This window comes from Antennarius striatus, chromosome 23 (assembly GCF_040054535.1).
Source record: "Antennarius striatus isolate MH-2024 chromosome 23, ASM4005453v1, whole genome shotgun sequence".
NCBI classification, from domain to species: Eukaryota; Metazoa; Chordata; class Actinopteri; order Lophiiformes; family Antennariidae; genus Antennarius; species Antennarius striatus.
Window position 1 is genome coordinate 10,271,787 of NC_090798.1, and position 19,272 is coordinate 10,291,058.

Here is a 19,272-nt window from a genome sequence, read left to right on the forward strand (position 1 = left end):
CCTTCCTGTTTCATCCTCTCATTTCCTGTCAGCTGACTCAGCCGGAGAATCTTGATCTGGCAAACATATACGCTGCTGCCGCCTCCACACACACGCGTGCACACACACACACACACATACACACACACGCACACACACACACACACACATGCATACTGTACCAGTCCAATAGGCTTCACACACATTTTTACCACAGCTAGCTCAGCTAAGCTAAGCTACTATTTACTGAAGGTATAAGAAGTGCTTTTATTTTGACGCGTGATGTCATCAAAGTGTTTTTGGCGCTCAAGAATGAAAAAAAGAGAAAACAGAAGAAGAAGAGAGACAGAGAGAGAGAAAAGGGGGGCAAAGATAAAGATAGCCGACATGAGGGAGATCCGTCAGCGTTTGTTTCCTCAGGATGTGGTTACCACGACGACAAAAACGCTGAGAGGCAGCATCACAACCCGCTGGTCCTCTCTGACACCTGCGAGTGTGTGTGTGTGTGTGTTTGAAGTAGGAATGTGTTAAAAGTTTAGAAGAATTCGAGACAAACTTTCACGACGCGACAGAACGATGAAGAGTAGGAGCCGAAAAAATCGAGGAACTCAAAGGACCAGGAGCGGCAGAAGGAGCTGAGGCGCTAACAGCGCTAATGGCGCTAACGGCGTGTTTGTCTCGTCGTCTCTTCTTCCTCCATTCTTCCTCCATTCTGACTGAGTGCCAGCAGGGCGATAGAACCAACAACCAAACACGCCAACAACAACAACAATCCGCTCACGGTTGAAACTTTTTTTTTATTTTTTTTAAAGATTCTTTCATCAAACGTGTGTAAAAAAAAAAAAATTGTCACAAATCTCTAAAATGCGGAATGTGTTAGCGGCGTTAGCTTCTGGTTAGCTCCTTCCTGTGTTTTTATGCGGATGACAATACGTTCTATCACTGGAGCTAACAAACACATCCAGTCTGAGCAGACGGTGTTAGCATGAACGCTAGTAGGAACTGTTATTTATAAAAAGGTACAGCAATCTTTTTCACAAGGAATCCTGGGTAAATATAGCTACCAGCTAGCGGCTACTGCTAACCCTAATTGTATTTGTGTTCTGTTAGCGTTCTAGATCCACCCAGCCAATCATCATGGAGAACTTCTCCAACCACCGCCCATCATTTCCAGGCGCGCTACCCCAGAGTCCTGATCTAGGGTACCCGCCCCCCCAGCCCGTCCTGGTTCCACCAGACCAGTACCAGAACAAGGGCGGGCAACTCAGAGGTTTGCTAACCGTGAGCGACGCAGATGCTAACAGGCTAGGTGTCCGTTTGAACGAGGCGTGGCCTGTCGGGATCAAGAAGGAGGAGTTCTGGGAGAGCTGCGAAGGAGCGGCGGACGATTTCTGCTACGCTAACGCCAACGACTGCCACCTCAAAGCCGACATGAGTAGCTATGCTAGCTATGAAGCTAGAAGCAAAGAGTTTTACGACAGGGAGGCTAACGTTAGCCACCTAGCCGGAGATTGCAGTCAACCCGACTTGAGCGATTATCTGGGAAGAGAGGAAGACTTGGGATCCAGTTGTGGCTCCGGGGAAGACCAGATCCAGTCCGCGGGGGGGGTGGAGGAACCCTGGATCAGTGACTCCGCCTCCTTTCAGAGAAGGAGGGGCGTGGCCTCCACTCAGAAACTGGACTCCTTCTCCGAGGCCTTCCTCCCCCAGCGGAGGAAGACATTCTCGCTCGTTCCCAGCGGGGAATCCTCCGCATCGCTCTGGGAAAGTCTCGGCTTTAATCCGGACTCTTACGTCCCTCCCTCCTCCTCTTCCTCACCCATTTTCCCTTCTCCTCCCGCCTCCTCCCACCTCATGCCCTCTGTTCTCAGCCCACCTCCCACACCTCGGCCTCCCCCCGCCCTCTCTCCCGTGGCGTTCCGCGCCACTGGACACCCATCCTCCCATGGCGGAGACTCGGTGGACGCGCTCCAGTTCTTCACCTCACACCTCCAGGCGCTTCCATCCATCTATTCCTCCGGGACGATGTGGGCACTGGCGTCCGGTGACCCCCACATCACGGGGGGTGACCTGAGGTCGGGTCACGGCGGCGACTTCCAGAGCGTTGCAGGTGAGACGTGTTAGCATCTCGAGCTAAGCTAACATTCCACATCCAACCTGGAATTCTTTTCCGTCTCCAGCGTCTCCAGGACCCCCGTTCCTCTCGTCGCTCCGCCCCCCTTCCTTCACTCCTTCATCCCTCCATCCTTCTCTCCATTGCGAGGCGGCGGCGAAGCTGCCTCCTTATATGGTGTCCCAGAAAGCAAAGAATGGATCAGGAAGAGTCAACCAATCACAGCTCAGGGTGACACTTCCTGTTTTCACCACAGGAAGTTTTTTTTTGTTTTTATTTTATCTTATTTCTGCTAACAGAATGAATGTTCTCCCAACAGCAGCTCTCCCAAATCTACACTGGGACTCCATTTCCCAGCATCCTTCAGTCCTCCAGGGATCAGAAGAAGGGGCGCTACACTCCTCCACCCCTCCTCGATCCTTCCCGGACGGGCGTGGGTCTCTACTCCTCCCTGTCATCCCTCCATCACAGACGGGGGGAGACGAGTGGAGGGCAGGAGGGCGGGGCCTTCCCGTGAGTCGCTCTTCATGCGTTCACTTCTCGTCCTTCATCCGTCCATCCCTCCATCCTTCCATCCCTCCATCCTTCCATCCCTTCCTCCAGGTGTGTGAACGTGGGTCAGGACTTCCAGGCGGAGCTTCCTCAGTGCTCTGAGGGCAGGGAGGAGTCAGAGGATGAGTCGCCGTGGGAACAGTTGCTGTGGAAACCTCTGGATGACCTGGAGGAGAGCGCCGACCTGCAAGATAGAGGTGAACACACACGTGTGTGGAGATGGAAGAGGGTGTTTTGCATAACGATGTGTGTAACATGTATTGTGTGTGTGTGTGTGTGTGTGTGTGTGTGTGTGTGTGTGTGTGTGTGTGTGTGTGTGTGTGTGTGTGTGTGCTGCCCAGTGGACCAGCTGCTGTCAGTGTGTAGTTCCAGCTGTTTACCAGGAGGGGGCAGCAACGTGGAGCTGGCGCTACACTGTCTGCACCGCTGCGAGGGGAACATTCTGGTGTGTCGCCGTCGGCCTCCGCCTGTCTGTACTTATCAATAACTTATTAACAATGGATTTATTACCTATGTCTGTCTCTGCCCCCCCCCCCTCAGGACACCCTGGACCTGCTGTTGTTCTCTTGTTCTTCGCTGACAGGAACCTATCATTACTCTGGTGAACCTCTCAACTCTTTCTTTCCTGATTGGTCCATTCTGTCCATCCTCCTGACTGGATTGGTTCTGGATCAGTTCTGGATTGGCTCTGATTGGTTCTGGATTAATTCTAGATTGGTTCCGATTGGTTATGGATTAATTCTAGATTGGTTCCGATTGGTTCTGGATTAATTCTAGCTTGGTTCTGATTGGTTCTGGAGTCTCTTCAGTTTGGAAAGACAAACAGTCTAAATTGTTTGTCAGTCCAGGAAACTTTAAACCAAAATGGAGGAGGAGCTGCCACCCCCCCCTCCCGTCACACAATAAAGCTCTGTGTGGGAGGCCGAACCTCCTGACACTGTAATCACCCCCCCCCCCCCCTGTTTACTGCATTAAAAGCCACAAAGAACCACATGGGAAACATTCCTCTACAGAACTGTCCATTCATGATGTGAAAACCCGCCCCTCCATCTAAGCCCCGCCCCCCAGTGTTATTTTATGTCTTTGTTTTCAATGTCTCTCATGCCCCCTACCCCCTCACCCCCCCACAGGTAGTGATGTTTGGACCGACGGTGAGAAGCTTCTTTTCAGCGCCGCTCTGGGGACGTACGGGAAGGAGTTCTCTCTCGTACAGAAGACGGTACTGTTTGTGTAACCACACACACACACACACACACACACACACACACACACACACACACACTGTGACCATATCCATGTTACAGGTGCGGACTAAGACCACAGGTCAGTGTGTGGAGTTTTTCTACCTGAGCAAGAAGCTGCAGGACAAACAGAAGGAGAGCAGAGATGGGGGGATGGAGCAGACGAGTGTGAGACCTTCTACTTCCTGTCGTCCTGTTTGTGGTTCGTCTGCTCCCAAGACAGCGAAATAAAAAGAAGGATTCTGATTGGTCTTTTCCCCTTAGGTCACGCCCACCAGCCGACGGACGAACAGGCAGGTTGGGCTGGAGCTGCCGGTTCCTGCACCCTCATTGGCCAGCTTCTTCCCCTGCAAGCTGTGTGGCAAGTGAGCAATCACAGGAGAGGAAGCGGGGGCTCCGGCTGTTTGGCTCCGGGGGCCGACAATCTTTCATTTGTCCCTCTTTTCTTCTTCATCTCCAGAATGTTCTACAAGATCAAGTCCCGGAACGCCCACATGAAGATCCACCGGCAGAGCCCGGAGGACTGGACCGACCGGCCCGCCCAGCTGCTCGCCCAGCGCCTGGGCGGGCCCTTGCTCCAGCCCCAGGTCCCTGGGGGCAGGAACCCCAGCAGCGTGGTAACCTATGGCAACCTCGCCATGTCAAACACTCATGTGATTGATGAGGGAGGGGCCACCACTGCGCCATCGTTCGGCCAATTATGGGGCTCCTTAGACGTGGCCCCGCCGCTGCAACCTTTACCTGCATGGTTGAATAGAAAGAAGGAAGAGGCGGGCCGATGGGTGGAAACCAGCCAATCCCCTGGCAGTAGGGCGTGGCTGTAATGTTAAAACTTGATGTTGGCCTTGTAAATAAAGTTTTAATGTATTTAAATGTTTTTCTGCTTTTTTTTTCTGCTGTGTCAGCAGAAAAAACACTAAAAACTAGAAATGGAAAGAACAGAGTCAATGTTTGTCCGCCCACATGTGATGAACACGTTAGGCGTGACACGCATGAACACACACACACGTCTCAGCGACACACACCACCGGGCTAATGGGCTAATATTGACTGGAGGACGCGTCCGCCGCCTCCGGACCCAAACCGGCCTGTTGATCAGTAACCACGGAGACAGAGCTCATCCCGCGTTAATGTGTGTGTGCTTAAATGTGTGTGTTTGGACGAGACGGCAGGTCCAGCCCATCTGTAGGAAACCCAGAACGAAGCAGGAAACAAGCGTTACCTGACTAGCTGTCGTTAGCTGACTAGCTGTCGTTAGCTGACTAGCTGTCGCTAGCTGGTTAGCTGTCTTTAGCGGATTTGACTCTTTGGGACGAATATAGTTATTTGAACTGAATTGAATATACTACCATATACTTCTTCTTTTCCTTTCGGCTTTTCCCTTCAGGGGTCGCCACAGCGAATCAGTGTCCTCCATCTAACCCTGTCTTCTTCATCCTCTTCTCTCACACCAACTACCTTCATGTCCTCTTTCACTACATCCATAAACCTCCTCTTTGGTCTTCCTCTAGGCCTCCTGCCTGGTAGTTCAAAACTCAGCATCCTTCTACCAATATATTCACTATCTCTCCTCTGGACATGTCCAAACCATCTCAGTCTGGTCTCTCTGACTTTATCTCCAAAACCTCTAACGCAGTGGTTCTTAACCTGGGTTTGATCAAACCCTTGGGGTTTGGTGAGTCGGTTTCAGGGGTTCGGCGGAGACGGAGGTCAAGACAGAACACCCGACATGATGTGTGGGGTGTTTTTGCCGAACATACACAAATCACTGTGTACGTTTGAAACGTTGTGTCAATTGGTGATGACACGCCCCCCTTAGCCATCACTGGCTGCAGGTGATAACATGACGCTACATCGATTAGCCTACCTGTGCTACAGGGGATTTTGCGCACTCAGTAGTCGATTGATGCCTGTCATGATGGTACGTCATCTGATTGCTTTCTTAATATTTTAATTCATAGTAACCATGTTGAGCAAAAAAAGGACGTGGACGGACGAATATGTGCAACGTGAATTTACATGTACTGTGTAACGGAACGTGATGGGAGTCAGCGTTCTGCAGAATTTGCAATGTCAAGTTGAGCATCTCTAGTCTCACACTGGCAAAAATAAAGGAACACTTCCTCAAGCTGCATGGAAAACAACAGAAACAGACTTTGCTGTGAAAATGACATAAGAGTAGCACTTGCCAAGGTGAAGCCACGCATATCTGAAGTGGTCTCTCAATCACAACAGCAGAAGTCACACTGATTTGCAAGTAGTTCATTTCATGTGAGTTCATGCACTGTCTTGGTCTTGTTCTTTGAAAAAGGTGACATTAATGCACAATTCATTAAATACACCAGAAAAACATATACTTATGTCTTCAATTTTAAAAAAAAGAAAAAAAAGCTCGCTGAAGAAGGGCATGTGAAAATGGCAGGGTTCAATACCTCCAACAAGATTAGGAACCACTGCTCTAACATGTGCTGTACCTCTGATGTACTCATTCCTGATCCTATCCTTCCTGGTCACTCCCAGAGAGAACCTCAGCATCTTCATCTCTGCTACCTCCAGCTCTGTCTCCTGTCTTTTCCTCAGTGACACTGTCATCGCTGGTCTCACCACAGTTTTGTACACCTTTCCTTTCATTTTAGCTGAAACTCTTCTATCACACATCACACCTGACACTTTCCTTCACCCGTTCCATCCTGCCTGGACACACTTCTTCACCTCTTTTCCACACTCTCCATTGCTCTGGACTGTTGACCCTAAGTACTTAAAATCCTCCACCTTCTTGATCTCTTCTCCCTGTAACCTCACTCTTCCACTTGGGTCCCTCTCATTCACACACATGTACTCTGTCTTACTGCGGCTAACCTTCATTCCTCTCCTTTCCAGGACAAACCTCCACCTCTCTAGCTTCTCCTCCACCTGTTCCCTGCTCTCACTACAGATCACAATGTCATCTGCAAACATCATAGTCCATGGAGATTCCTGTCTAACCTCGTCTGTCAGCCTGTCCATCACCATAGCGAACAAGAAGGGGCTCAGAGCTGATCCCTGATGCAGTCCCACCTCCACCTTGAACTCCTCTGTCACACCTACAGCACACCTCACCACTGTCTTACAGTCCTCATACATGTCCTGCACCGCTCTAACATACTTCTCTGCCACTCCAGACTTCCTCATACAATACCACAGTTCCTCTCTGGGCACCCTGTCATCAGCTTTCTCCAGATCTACAAAAACACAACGCAGCTCCCTCTGGCCTTCTCTGTACTTCTCTATCAACATCCTCAACGTAAATACTGCATCTGTAGTACTCTTTTTTGGCATGAAACTCTACTGCTGCTCACAAATGTTCACTTCTGCCCTTGGACTAGCTTCCACTACTCTTTCCCATAACTTCTTTTTGTGGCTCATCAGCTTTATTCCTCTGTAGTTGCCACAACTCTGCACATCTCCCTTGTTCTTAATAATGGGCACCAGCACACTTCTCCTCCATTCCTCAGGCATCTTCTCACTTCATCCTGACTAATTTTTGCTACTTCCTGGTCCACAACAGCCACATTTTCTAGTCTTTGTTTCTAGTCAAATTTTTAATTACAATGCTGTCGTGGAACTCAACCCAAACATCATAATTAAACCTTTATCATGTAAATTTGCTGAGGGACGTGAACCCAAACTTCACTCAGAAAGAATCTTTCGTCCCAAAACAGAAAAGCAAACAATGCTGACACAGCAACTTTCTTTCTGCAGACAGTTTGGACATTCTGGGCTTCCATAGAAACATGGCCACCACCTTGTCTGTGCTCTTCAAATGATTGGACGTGGTTGAAACCCTCGCCGTTCCTCCTGTTCGTGGTTTCCTGGGGGTGAACCTCTTGGAGCGGCGTGCCGCTGCAGACTGCGGCGAGCAGCGTGCCGCTGCAGATGGCGGTCGCCTGCTGTCATTGACACAGGAGGTCAGGGCGGCGTTACGCAATCAGCCCTCAGGCTCCGCCCCCATAGAGTCTCAGCAGATAAGCTTTTATCATGTAGACAAACGTTAAGAGACTATAAGCTGGTTTTGAAACTAAATTAGCACCTCAGAAATCAGTGTGAGCGAACCCCAAGAAGGTCAAAGGTCACCCGGATCATAAACACTGAGTAACTGAGAGGTTTTGCACAGGAGGGGGTCCCATAAAAATTGTCTGGACTCGATCCGACGCGGCCCTGGCCATGAGCTGATGCAACACTGCAAGCCTGCCAGTCTGCACGCCTCCTCCTCGCTCCTGGAGGGGGTTTGAGACCCGTCCATCAGAGAGCAGAAGGTTGGCGGCTCGTCGTCCATTCACAGCCCATCGATCGGTGCTCATTTGTTCAGGCTCCCACCATCCCTCCTGGTGGTTGTGACGGCTTCCCGTCAGGAATGTCATTGACACAGACCGTTATCTGAAGGCGATAGGAGAACACACAAGGGTTGGGAAACGATCCAGAGCAAAGCCGTGTGCTATGACGTCGGCGTGTTCGTGAACTTGAAATGAAAAGAAGATCTGATTTCAAATCCGAGTCGTTCTGTGTTTTTAGTTCAAGTTGGGTTCAGAGCGATGCCCTCAGAGGATTCGCCACACAGATTAAATCTGACATCTGATATCCAGACAATAAAGAACCTGTTGAAGAGCCTGGAATGAGTTTCACTGAGGTTTCTCCTCCTCCTCCCCTTCAAACCGCTTCAACCTCAGAATTCTCACCGTAAACACTGAAGATCACATTAAACTGATTTCTTTGCTCTGTGCCAGACTGAATGTCTAAGGCTTAAAATTATTTCCCTTAGTTTACACTGTCCAAAAACAACAAAAACATCTGTCACATGAACAAATAAACATGTCACTTCTTGTAGTTTGAACCCAGCAAGTAAAATTAAAGGCTGTGTTAAATAGTTTTAATAACAAACAGCAACAAACAACAGAATTACACATTGAATCAACGAACAAAGAGCATCAAAAAGGAGGAAACATCTAAATACTAAAAAAAAAAAGGAGTGAATTCAAAACAAATAAAATTAACCAATAAAATACAAATATCACCACAGTGTTAGCGTCGCATGCTAATGCTCAGCGGTGCTAAATCTCTTGAAAACGAAATTAAGCATAAATATACACTGTATGTTTAAATAGTTGTTTGTTTTCATACTTTATTTTATTTTTATTTGCTTTTCTTTTTGTTCACCTTACATTTGCTTTACATACTTTATTTATTTACTTCATTTTGATCTTATTTTCCTTCTGACATCATTCATACACCGTCAGTGACAGCTGAACTAACTAGCTAACTAGCAAACTAACTAACTAACTAACTCACTCACTCACTCACTCACTCACTCACTCACTCACTCACTCACTCACTAATATTTTTCTTCTTATTTATTTATTTATTTATTTATTTATTTATTTATTTATTTATTTATTTATTTATTTATTTATTTATTTATTTATTTACATACATACATACGGGTGTTTTCTCCTCCCTCTGGGTCCTACGAACTTTTATGTAGGGGCGTTGTCTGGCTCGCGCTCTTTAAATGGTGGCGCTCCCTGCGTGCCAGAGCTCTCCTCTTCTGCGATTGGCTGAGCGCGAAGGGGGCGTGCTCGGTAGCATCCTGTCAGAGAGAACGAGAGAGGGAGAGACAGGGATTAAGTAGGGGACAGGCGCTGCGCGGACTGCTATATCCGCCAGCCGGAGCCGAGCGGTGCCAGCTGCTAGCTAACTTAGCCCCCGTAGACACTTAGCACCTAGCATCGGTGCCCCAGCGGCTCCCCCCCACGTGAGGTTCTGACACCGTGGGAGTTGGTGCTTGACAGCGCGCGCGTGTGTCCACGCTGTGAGCGCGCGCCCCCCGTCCTGGAACCAGCCCTGCCCGCACCTGAGTGAGCGCGAGCGGCTGTGTTTACACTCAACAGCCCGCATACCCTCATCATCCGCGGCTAGCAGGAGGCACCCTCACGCCGCTAGCCCAGCTGCTACACTCGGTGTCCGGTTACTGCAGCGGATCCCCGTCCTTCTGACACCAGCAGCGCGTGAGTACCGACGTGGAACGGGTGGGAGACCGGGAGGGGGACACGCGTGGTGTTCAATGGGGGGGAGGTTTGACCCCACCGGGGCAGAAGGGGCACGACGTGTCATCGGTGTGATTATAAACCGGTTCGGTCACGAGAAGTCTGACTTGTTCGCTGCACGTGAACTCGTCGTGGAGGAGGGGGGGGGGGTTATTGGGGGTGACGTCACAATGAGTGGAAGTTCGTGTCACAACGTGCCGCGTGTGCTTATTAAAGAGCTTGCACGCGCAGGTGATGGGGCGGGAGCTGCTTCATGGAGGTGATACTTGATGACGTCATCAGAGCAGACAGTGCTCCTCACGCACACCTGAAGGGACACAGGCAGGTAAGTCAGGAAGGAGGCGAGGGGCCAACAGGTGTCCCTACAAGTGTGTTGGCATGACAACAACATGATGTCATCAGCTGCCGGTCAATCATAGGAGGGGGGAATTCTTTCCAGTTAGCTAGCCGGATGCTAACTGGATGCTAACTTGTCACTGGGGTTCCCAAACAGAGTTACTACTTGCTGGTACACGGCGTTCTGTCACCTGGACGTGATGCCTGTGAACCAATCAGGAAGAGTGTGTGGTTAAGGGGAGGTATCAGGTGGATGATGGGAGATGGATGGACGGATACACGCCTGTTTTCCATTGGTTGTTAGCTCTGGCCGCTGATGTCGGATCACAACTCCAGGGAGTGTTTTAGCTCCAGGTTCAACAACAACCGGTAATCCCGCCGAAAGTTTCCCATCAGGAAGGAAGTGGAGGTGAGGAATCGTCCCTCTTCATCCTCAGCAGCAGGATGTTTCCCAAGATGCTCTTCTCCTGCGTCAGACGGACAGGTGCAGTGGACCGCCGACCCGCTGATGTTGCACAAACGCTGGGCGATAACGTGTGTGTTGACGGGAGGTCAATGGTCGGACCTGCTAGTTTTGTGTTAGTGTGTCACAGTCTCTGTGTGTGTTTCTTTGTGTTTCTGTGTGTCTGTGTGTGTATGAGCGTCACAACACAGACGACCTTTGATCTGGAAGAAGTTAATGTATGAGCCAGAGTCCCTGAGATGCATCCCCATGATGCATTGTGTTCGCAGAGTCTGTGTTCCAGATGTTACAATTAAATTACTGTGTGTGTGTCTGTTTCTAAGGTTTGTTTCTACAAGTACCTTTTAATTCGTCCCATTTCTGCAATGAGAAACAGTCCAGGTTCACACAGTGAAACGGTCCAGGTTCACGCGGTGAAATGGTCCAGGTTCACGCGGTGAAAGGTTCTGGACCCACCTCCAGATCTCATGCCGTGTTGTCAGTCTGGTATCTGCACCGTAAAGAGATGGAATCCAATCTGTTGATGTTATTTCGGGTGCTTAAGATCGTATGTTTACCTTTGTTTTGTTTGTTTGTTGTCTGTTGTCAGGGTTACGTGCAGATCCTTTGTGGTTGATGTTTGTTATAGGAGATGATCCAGTTTCTCCTCCAGTATTCCTCCTCCACCCAATGTTCCAAAAACGCCTTCGAGCAGTATTCCTGTTGTTTCAGGAACTTCGATCCGTCTTTCTAATACTTCAACTCCCTGTGCATCATGGGAACTATGGTTCTATTGATCTGTAATCAATACAGATTTCTGCTGTTGGCCTTGAACTCGGATCACATGACCTGAAATCGTTTACAGACGACTGGATTAAACCGTTCTCAGGGGGGAAGTCGGATAATCCAGAGGAGGGTTGCTTGGGGTTGTTTGGGGAGGAGTAAACACAGCCCTGTTTGTGTCCCTGCGATTGTTGATTATTTGTTATTGATGAAGCTGCTCGTCTGTGGAGCGTCTGATCACTTCATCCGGTCAGGAAGCCTGACAAATGAAAACTTTATCTAAACCGTCTCCAGCGGCACTGCTGCTGTTTGACCACAGGGGGGCAGCAGAGGACTGACATCGAGGAGCAGCCTTCATCACCTCCTCCTCCTCCTCCTGACGGAGGCAAAACCCGTCTGAAGAGGTCGTTGTTGTTGTTTACATGTTTATGGACAGATTTTTCTTCTTTAGTCATTTTCAATCTGTTACTTGATTCAAATCAGGCTTTTTGTTTGTCTCCTTATAAAGATTTTGTAGCTGCGTTAGCATCACATGCTAACTCCTTCTGCCCCCCCCCCCCCTGCAGAATGCTGAGGTTCTCTGTGCTACGCGGCGGCCTTGGCCTATTGGCCGTGAGGAGGGCATGTGTCATTTCTCGCCACGCCCACTCCGCCCCTCAGACCCAGTATCGACCAATCAAGAAAGTCATGGTGGCGAACAGAGGTGAGGTTCTGAGCTCAGACTGAACTGGGACAGGGACTTTAAACGAGGGGGGTGGTGGGGTGACGAGGCGCTGACGTGTGTGCTTTTCCAGGTGAGATCGCCATCCGGGTGTTCCGGGCGTGCACAGAGCTGGGCATCAGGACGGTGGCGGTCTACTCGGAGCAGGACACGGGGCAGATGCACAGGTACCAGAATCAGCAACAAGCTGAGAATAGAGTCAAACATCAGCAACACATGAGCTCTAACATCCCATATGAGATTAGATCACATTTGACTAGATCAATTACACTATTAGATAATCACAGATTATATTAATATTAGATTACATTACATAACAGATTATGTTAATATTAGATTCCACTGGATAGTAGATTATATTAATATTAGATTACATTGGATAATAGGTCATATCAATATTAGATTATATTACATTAGATGATAACAGATTAGATTAATATTAGATTATATTTCATGAGATAAAAGGTTAGACTTGTATTAGATCTTCAGGCTGTTTGTGATCAGATTAACTGAACTCGTCAATTAGTCTGCAATGTGGGTGGGGGAGTAGGTTTAGGCCTTCCCACCTGGTGTATTAGCAGGTGTAGGCTTTCCAAGCGAATGTAATAGTGAGTGCAGGCCTTTTCAGCGAGTGTAGGCCTTCGCAGCGAGTGTATTAGAGGGTGTAGGCCTACCAAGTGGGTATATTAGCGGGTTCAGGCCTTCCTAGCGGGTGTAATAGAGATTTTAGGTCTTCGCAGCGGGTGTATTACGGTGTAGGCCTTCCCAACAGGTGTCTTAGTAGGTGTCTCTGTCCCCACAGGCAGAAGGCAGACGAAGCCTACCTGATCGGTAAAGGCCTCCCTCCCGTCGCCGCCTACCTGCACATCCCTGACATCATTCAAGTTGCCAAGGTGAGCACCTGAGGGGGTGGAGTCTGGATGACGTCGTGAGGGAGGGGAGGGTCCAACATGTCTTTGACCGTTTCGTCCTTCCTCCCCCGTTTTTTCCTTCATCCTCGTTTCCTGCTCTATTTTACTGATGCTTCACCACCTCCCTCTTCACCATCATTCTTTTTCCTCATGTTTCCACCATCTGCCTCCTACCTGGTAGATCGGTTCGAGTCCATCCCTCCATCTGTTCATGATCACTTTTCTGATCACTTTTGGACAGTTGAGGATATTCTTCGCGGTCGGCCAATGAAATCTGGAGTCCTCCTCCGTCCAACTTGTTCCACGTGTTTGTGTGTGTACCTGTGTGTGTGTGTCCCCAATGCTGAGTGTCTGAAAAATGCGTATAAGCGTTTACCCCCTCGACATGGTAACGCCATTTTTCCATGGCGTTACCGTAGAAATATGAATGTCCGCCTCTATCCCACTGAGAATGTGTGTGTGTGTGTGTGTGTTTGTGCTCGCCTATCTGACACTCTGGCCTTCCAATAATGGCTCCCTTAACAACGGGACATCCCATAATTACGGTCTGCTTCGTATCCAAGAGCAGATGGCAACCACTGATCCAAAGATGGCTCTATCTGTCAAGCCTGGCAGCGACTTCGGTGTGTGTGTGTGTGTGTGTGTGTGTGTGTGTGTGTCTGTGTCTGTGTGTTAATGTGTGTGTGTGTCTGTGTTAATGTGTGTGTGAATGTGTGTTTATTAGTCCATCTAACCTTCGGATGATCAACGCTATCCGTCCCGCCTCCTGCTGGCGAGCGTCGATGATGATGATGAGCAGGATTAGAATCAAACATCAGACGACGCAGCGGCGTTCCGTAGCGTTAAACCCGCCAGCCACGCCCACAAGTCGGGGTGTGGCCTTCACTGGCGGTCGTCCGGCCAGAAGGTGACGGTAATATTTCCTCTGGTCTCAGGACAACAACGTGGACGCCATCCACCCGGGATACGGCTTCCTGTCTGAGCGCTCCGACTTCGCCCAGGCCTGCGCCGACGCCGGCCTGATGTTCGTGGGACCGTCCCCGGAAACTGTCCGCAAGATGGGGGACAAGGTGGAGGCTCGCTCCCTCGCCATCGCCGCAGGTATGACATCATCACCATGTGACTCCCTGAGGTTCACAGGTGGTTCTGTCTCTTTAAGTTTATCTGTTGTCGTGACGATGACTCTTATCCCGGATGTAGAAAACTCCTCTCAAATCAAATGGGTGGAGTTAGTAGAGGAAATACCCGATACTGTTGTGACTTTCTGTTGACTCCGCCCACTTCCTGTCTCAGGTGTGCCCGTCGTCCCGGGAACGGACGCGCCCATCGCCAGCCTGCAGGAGGCGCAGGTGTTCGCCCAGACATACGGCTTTCCCATCATCTTCAAGGCGGCCTACGGCGGAGGGGGGCGTGGCATGAGGGTGGTCCGCGAATACGAGGTGAGCCCGTCTGAGGGAACAGGAAGTCCCGTAGGGTCACAGGAAGTAGGGAACGTAGTCAGTGCAGAGCAGCAAGCGACGCTAACGCACATTGCATCGCTGTCGCTATCTTTGTTCATTCATTGGGCAGCTGGTTGTCGTCCAATCAGACGGAGAGGAGGGCGGAGATCGACTCATCCCGTCAGCCGTCATGGCCGCTGGCGTTCGTGTTTCTTTATTTAAATTGTCACATGACCTCAAATAAACTCCTGTATGTCCTCATCCAGCTTTAAATTACAGGCAAATGAAAGCGACTAATTGAATCCCTTTTCCCTGATGTGATTGGTCGGGGGGTCCCGCCTCCTGTAACATCATCAGATCTTTGACCTAGAGTAATGATCACATCTTTCAAAGCCTTCACTGATCAGCAGGGAACAGCAGAGCATCGCCGCCGCGCCGCGTCGGTTAGCAATCAATCGGGAAGTTTGACCTTTTGTGATTGGTCTAATTAACTGTCGACGTCTCCATTCATTCGCCGGCGACACGAGCAAAATTCTAAAGAGGCTCCTCAGTGCCGTCGGGACCCGGAGCGTCGGCGCGTGGGCCGGCTCTTTATTCTAAGGTTTAACTAAAGTTTCCTGCCTGTTTATCGTACGGCAGGATGTTTGTGTTGACTAACAGGAAGCCAGACTTAAAGCTCCAGATTTTAGTCAGACGTGATGCATTTCGTCAAACAGGAAGTGAAAAGAAGAGCGGCACGTAGCCAGCCTCCAGTGGCGCCGCCGCCAGACGGGCCGAGTCGAGGCGGAAGGTGCGGAAATTAAATTCAGCAAAGTTTCCAGCGTCTGTTCTGTGGTTTAGAAAAACAGTGATTTTTAACGACACTCGCCGTGAGACTTCAGAGATTAGAATTGTGGGTAAATTAATTTGAGTTGATTAAAGTATTTTTTTAATTTGTAGAAACGTAATGGAGGCTCGAAAGAATTAGTTTGGCTGAAAGTACTAAATATTTTGTTAAAAATAGAGTCAACGTTGTTAACTTTTTTTTTATTTGTTGGTTTGAGCTCCAACTTTGATTTTTATTGTGTTAGCATTGCGCTAACATAGTGCTAACAACATGTGAGCACAATCGAAGCAAAAAGATTGTGCTAGGTTAGCATGATGTTAGTTTATTAGCATGGTGTTAATGAAAACAGCACTATATTAGCATGTTGCTAGTGCATTAGTATGGCGTTAACATAAAGACAGCACTACTTTAGCATGATGTTGGTGCATTAGCATGGTGTTAGCATACAGATAGCACTACGTTAAGTGCTGTGCTAACATTGTGTTACCTTGTCGTTACTGAGCATCTTTCTGCTAGCGTTCAGCGTCCTCCTGAGCCACAGGAACAGGATGAATGATTCATGTGTTTCCTGTGGGAGGAGCCGGCCAGAGTGGGACATCCCCCCCAGCTGTCTGTGGACTCAGGTGTGTCACCCCCCAGCCCTGATCTAATGTAATGACCTGCATGGATCTGCTGTCTGTCGCCAGGAGCTGGAGGAGAACTACCAGCGGGCGTACTCCGAGGCGCTGGCGGCGTTCGGTAACGGAGCGCTGTTCGTGGAGAAGTTCATTGAGAAGCCGCGACACATCGAGGTGCAGATCCTCGGTAGGTCCACCTCGCTAGCGCAATGCTAACACTGACGCTCTGAACCGGGCCGGTCACACCAGAGACAGAGAGAGAGCAGATGGGAGCTACTTTGCCTGCATGCTTGTGTTGCTTCCTGGTTTCCCTTCCTGTTGTCTTGTTTCCTGTTGTCTTGCTTCCTGTTATCTTGCTCCCTATTGTTACTTCCTGGTGTTGCTTCCATTTTTGAGTCCTGTTGTCTTGTGTCCTGTCGTTGCTTCCTGTTACTTCCTGTTGTCGCTTCCTGTCATTGCTTCCTGTTATTGGCTTCCTGTTGTCTTACTTCCTGTCCCTTTGTTGCTTCCTGTCGTTGCATCCTGTCGATGCATCCTGTCGTTGCTTCCTGTTGTGTTGCTTCCTTCCGTTACTTCCTGTTGTTGCTTCCTGTTCTTATATTCTGTCATTATTTCCAGTCGTTGCTTCCTGTGGTGTTGCTCGCTGTTGTCATAGTTCCTGTTGTTACTTCCTGTCGTTGCTTCCTGTCGTTTCCCGTTGTTGCTTGCTGCTGTGATACTTCCTGTTGCTACTTCCTGTTGTGTGTTTACATGTCCTTCCTCCCCAGGTGATAAATACGGGAACGTCATCCACCTGTACGAGAGAGACTGCTCCATCCAGCGCCGACACCAGAAGGTGAGTCCTCATTTTCCAGCTAACCTGGCTAACGCTTGGCGTGTTGCTACGTAGGTTAGCATAAAGTCGCTGCTGAAGGGGGCGGGGCTAAAAGGACGGGTTTAATTTTTCTCCATTCAAACCGTGAAGGCTCAGGTTATTCTCTTGTGATTATATCAGTAATGATGTGGGTGTCGCCGCGTCCGGAGCGGCAGGGGGTAAGAGGATTATCGACCAATGAGAAGCCACCGTGACGCCGTCATCGGATCAGAGTTTAAGAGTTTCTGGAGGCAGAATTAATCCCATCGATTTGTCACGGCTGGTTTTTCTGCGTTTCTTCGCTTCAATTAGAAATAAATGACATTTATCAAATTACCTGATTGTCAAAGCAACAAAGAGGCGCGAGAAGCCGTCGTCACGGCGACGCTTTCATCAGTCGATTAACCTCTAATATCTCATCCCGTCTTGTCTCCTCTCTCCTCCTCGCCTGTTAATCAGATCACGGATGATAATCCCGTTAAGGCGGCGCTCGCCGCCGAGCCTCCGCCCCTTTGATCCAGGAGAGGTAATCTGAGATCTCCTCCGGCCCCGCCCTCGCTAAATGAAAGGCAAATTATGATGCTAAAGCTAACAGGTTACACTATGATGTCACCAGGTTAAATGATGCAGAGTTGGTAGGCGGGGCTTATGGGTTTGAAATATGTTGGCTTTACCACTCCATTTATTTTGACAGTCTCGCAGTCGCTATGACATCATCAATAACGTCCTGTCTTCTCAAGGTGGTGGAGATCGCCCCCGCCTTCCAGCTGGACCCCCACCTGAGGACCCGCCTCCACTCTGACGCCGTCAACCTGGCCAGACAGGTAAGCGAGGCGTCGACGCCCAAAACCCACCCAACGCGCTGGTGAAACAGTCGTTTTTAGGCATGGAACGATTTAATTCTCCAAGGGGGGGTTGTGAACGCACCGCGTATCTGAAAACACACCTCCCCCCGAGCGGCGTTTCAATCTTGTGGCTGTTTGTGTGCTTTGATCGGATACTCGACGCATCAGCGTTCCCCACATCCGTCCGTTCAGACGAACGCCGTCCGTCTCCTCCATCCAGCCTGAGTGAACGCGGCGCCGGTAATGGCCTCTCAGGTAATGGACCAGCGGAGGGAGGGAGGGATGGAGAGAAGAGCGGAGGAAAGAAAACGACCCCGAATGGAACAGACTGATGAAACTGTCGTACGAGAGGCGGAGCTGACCTTGAGACGACCTCTCCGTTCTGGTTGTCGGCTCCTCTGAGGATTGTTGGGGATGAACAAGAAGAACAACAACTGCTTCCTGTTAGAGAGGTGTTTCAGCTGAGTCACGCTGACGCAGCGTTTTCTCTTCAGCCGCCAGGAAGGATGGAGTCAAATAAACTTTATTTATAATTAATAATAATAATCAAAACCTTTGATACAAAAAGGTCGCTCAGAACCGACGAGTCGGACCGTATTGTGGACGAGTGTCACGCCTGCAGTGTGTGTTCATTGCCACCAGGGGGCGTACTTCTTCTTTGCGTCGTGTTGCGTTCATGATGCCCCCCCCCCCTTGCTGATCCGTGTTATGAAGTGTTGATGGATGAGCAGCAGGACCGTCGGAGCGCCGGCGCCGATCTGCAGGCGAATCGGAGCCTTTTAATTCAATTTGGCGGCTTGAGTTTAAACCCCTCCCGCCGCCGACGCCTCCTCCACGCTCCTCCGCCTCCTCCTCCTCCTCAGCCCTTCATCTCGCCGTCTGCACCGACTGGTTTTATGCCTAAGTTTTATTCTGCTGCGCTTTATTTTTCACACCTTTTATTTTTACGCTTGTCTTTCCAAGCCGGTTTGTCGTGACTCAGACGGAGCCGTGAGAAGGACTCCGCTGACTCACTAGAGCTATAATTCGTATTTATAAGTGATTATATAATATTATTAGTTTATTTACCGTTAGCTGATTTGAGCCGCTCATTAGCTTAGCATTTGTAGCCGTCGCGTCTGATTTTGACGCGTGGTGAGGTCTCACTCTGTGCGGCTTTTGTTTGACGACCTGTTTAGCTTTAGAGAGTACCGAATGTAATCGATTACTTTGAGGAGCGGCAGAAGGCTGATGTGTTCAACGAGAGAAATAAATACGAAATAAATATTAACTTCAAAGTCTGGCCCCCTTCTCTCCGACCTGGCCTCTGATTGGTCGGTGCCGCTCCCTGCTGTGATGTCATCATTCAGAACATTGGTTCGTCCGGTTTTTGTTTGTTTGTTTGTTCCAGCGTCTCCTCGTATTTCGGGCCAGTTGTCGACACGGAGGGCTTGAAAACGCAGGGATTAGTTCTACTGTCAGTCGCCATGGTGACGGCGAGCGAAGAGGGGCATCAGAAACCAGAGGTGACACGCAGTCCCTGGAGGCGTCGGCC

The 19,272-nt window shown here is 49.6% G+C and overlaps 2 protein-coding genes across 4 annotated transcripts in view; both read left to right on the forward strand.

Moving 5' to 3' along the window:
- The first annotated feature begins 437 nt into the window (after positions 1-437).
- Positions 438-4,738, forward strand: LOC137590575 (transcriptional-regulating factor 1-like). Of its 3 annotated transcripts, none has more exons than XM_068308240.1 (11): positions 438-998; positions 1,090-2,089; positions 2,160-2,323; positions 2,412-2,605; positions 2,696-2,841; positions 2,986-3,089; positions 3,185-3,245; positions 3,775-3,863; positions 3,949-4,053; positions 4,150-4,250; positions 4,346-4,738. In XM_068308240.1, exons 2-11 carry the CDS (start codon positions 1,117-1,119, stop codon positions 4,707-4,709), a joined length of 2,301 nt encoding a protein of 766 aa, XP_068164341.1. In that variant the 5' UTR covers positions 438-998; positions 1,090-1,116; the 3' UTR covers positions 4,710-4,738. The 3 variants fall into 3 exon arrangements, with proteins under 3 accessions (XP_068164341.1, XP_068164340.1, XP_068164342.1); XM_068308239.1 differs by having other exon boundaries at positions 438-761; XM_068308241.1 differs by having other exon boundaries at positions 438-2,089; positions 2,415-2,605.
- Positions 4,739-9,542: 4,804 nt separating this feature from the next.
- pcxb (pyruvate carboxylase b) overlaps positions 9,543-19,272 on the forward strand; it is a 100,276-nt gene continuing 90,546 nt past the window's right edge. The window contains exons 1-9 of the mRNA XM_068308017.1: positions 9,543-9,926; positions 12,093-12,229; positions 12,321-12,414; positions 13,050-13,140; positions 14,094-14,259; positions 14,452-14,597; positions 16,110-16,227; positions 16,808-16,875; positions 17,634-17,717. Of these exons, the coding sequence (XP_068164118.1) occupies positions 12,094-12,229; positions 12,321-12,414; positions 13,050-13,140; positions 14,094-14,259; positions 14,452-14,597; positions 16,110-16,227; positions 16,808-16,875; positions 17,634-17,717 (903 nt within the window). The 5' untranslated portion in view covers positions 9,543-9,926; position 12,093. The remainder of the gene's footprint in view (positions 9,927-12,092; positions 12,230-12,320; positions 12,415-13,049; positions 13,141-14,093; positions 14,260-14,451; positions 14,598-16,109; positions 16,228-16,807; positions 16,876-17,633; positions 17,718-19,272) is intronic.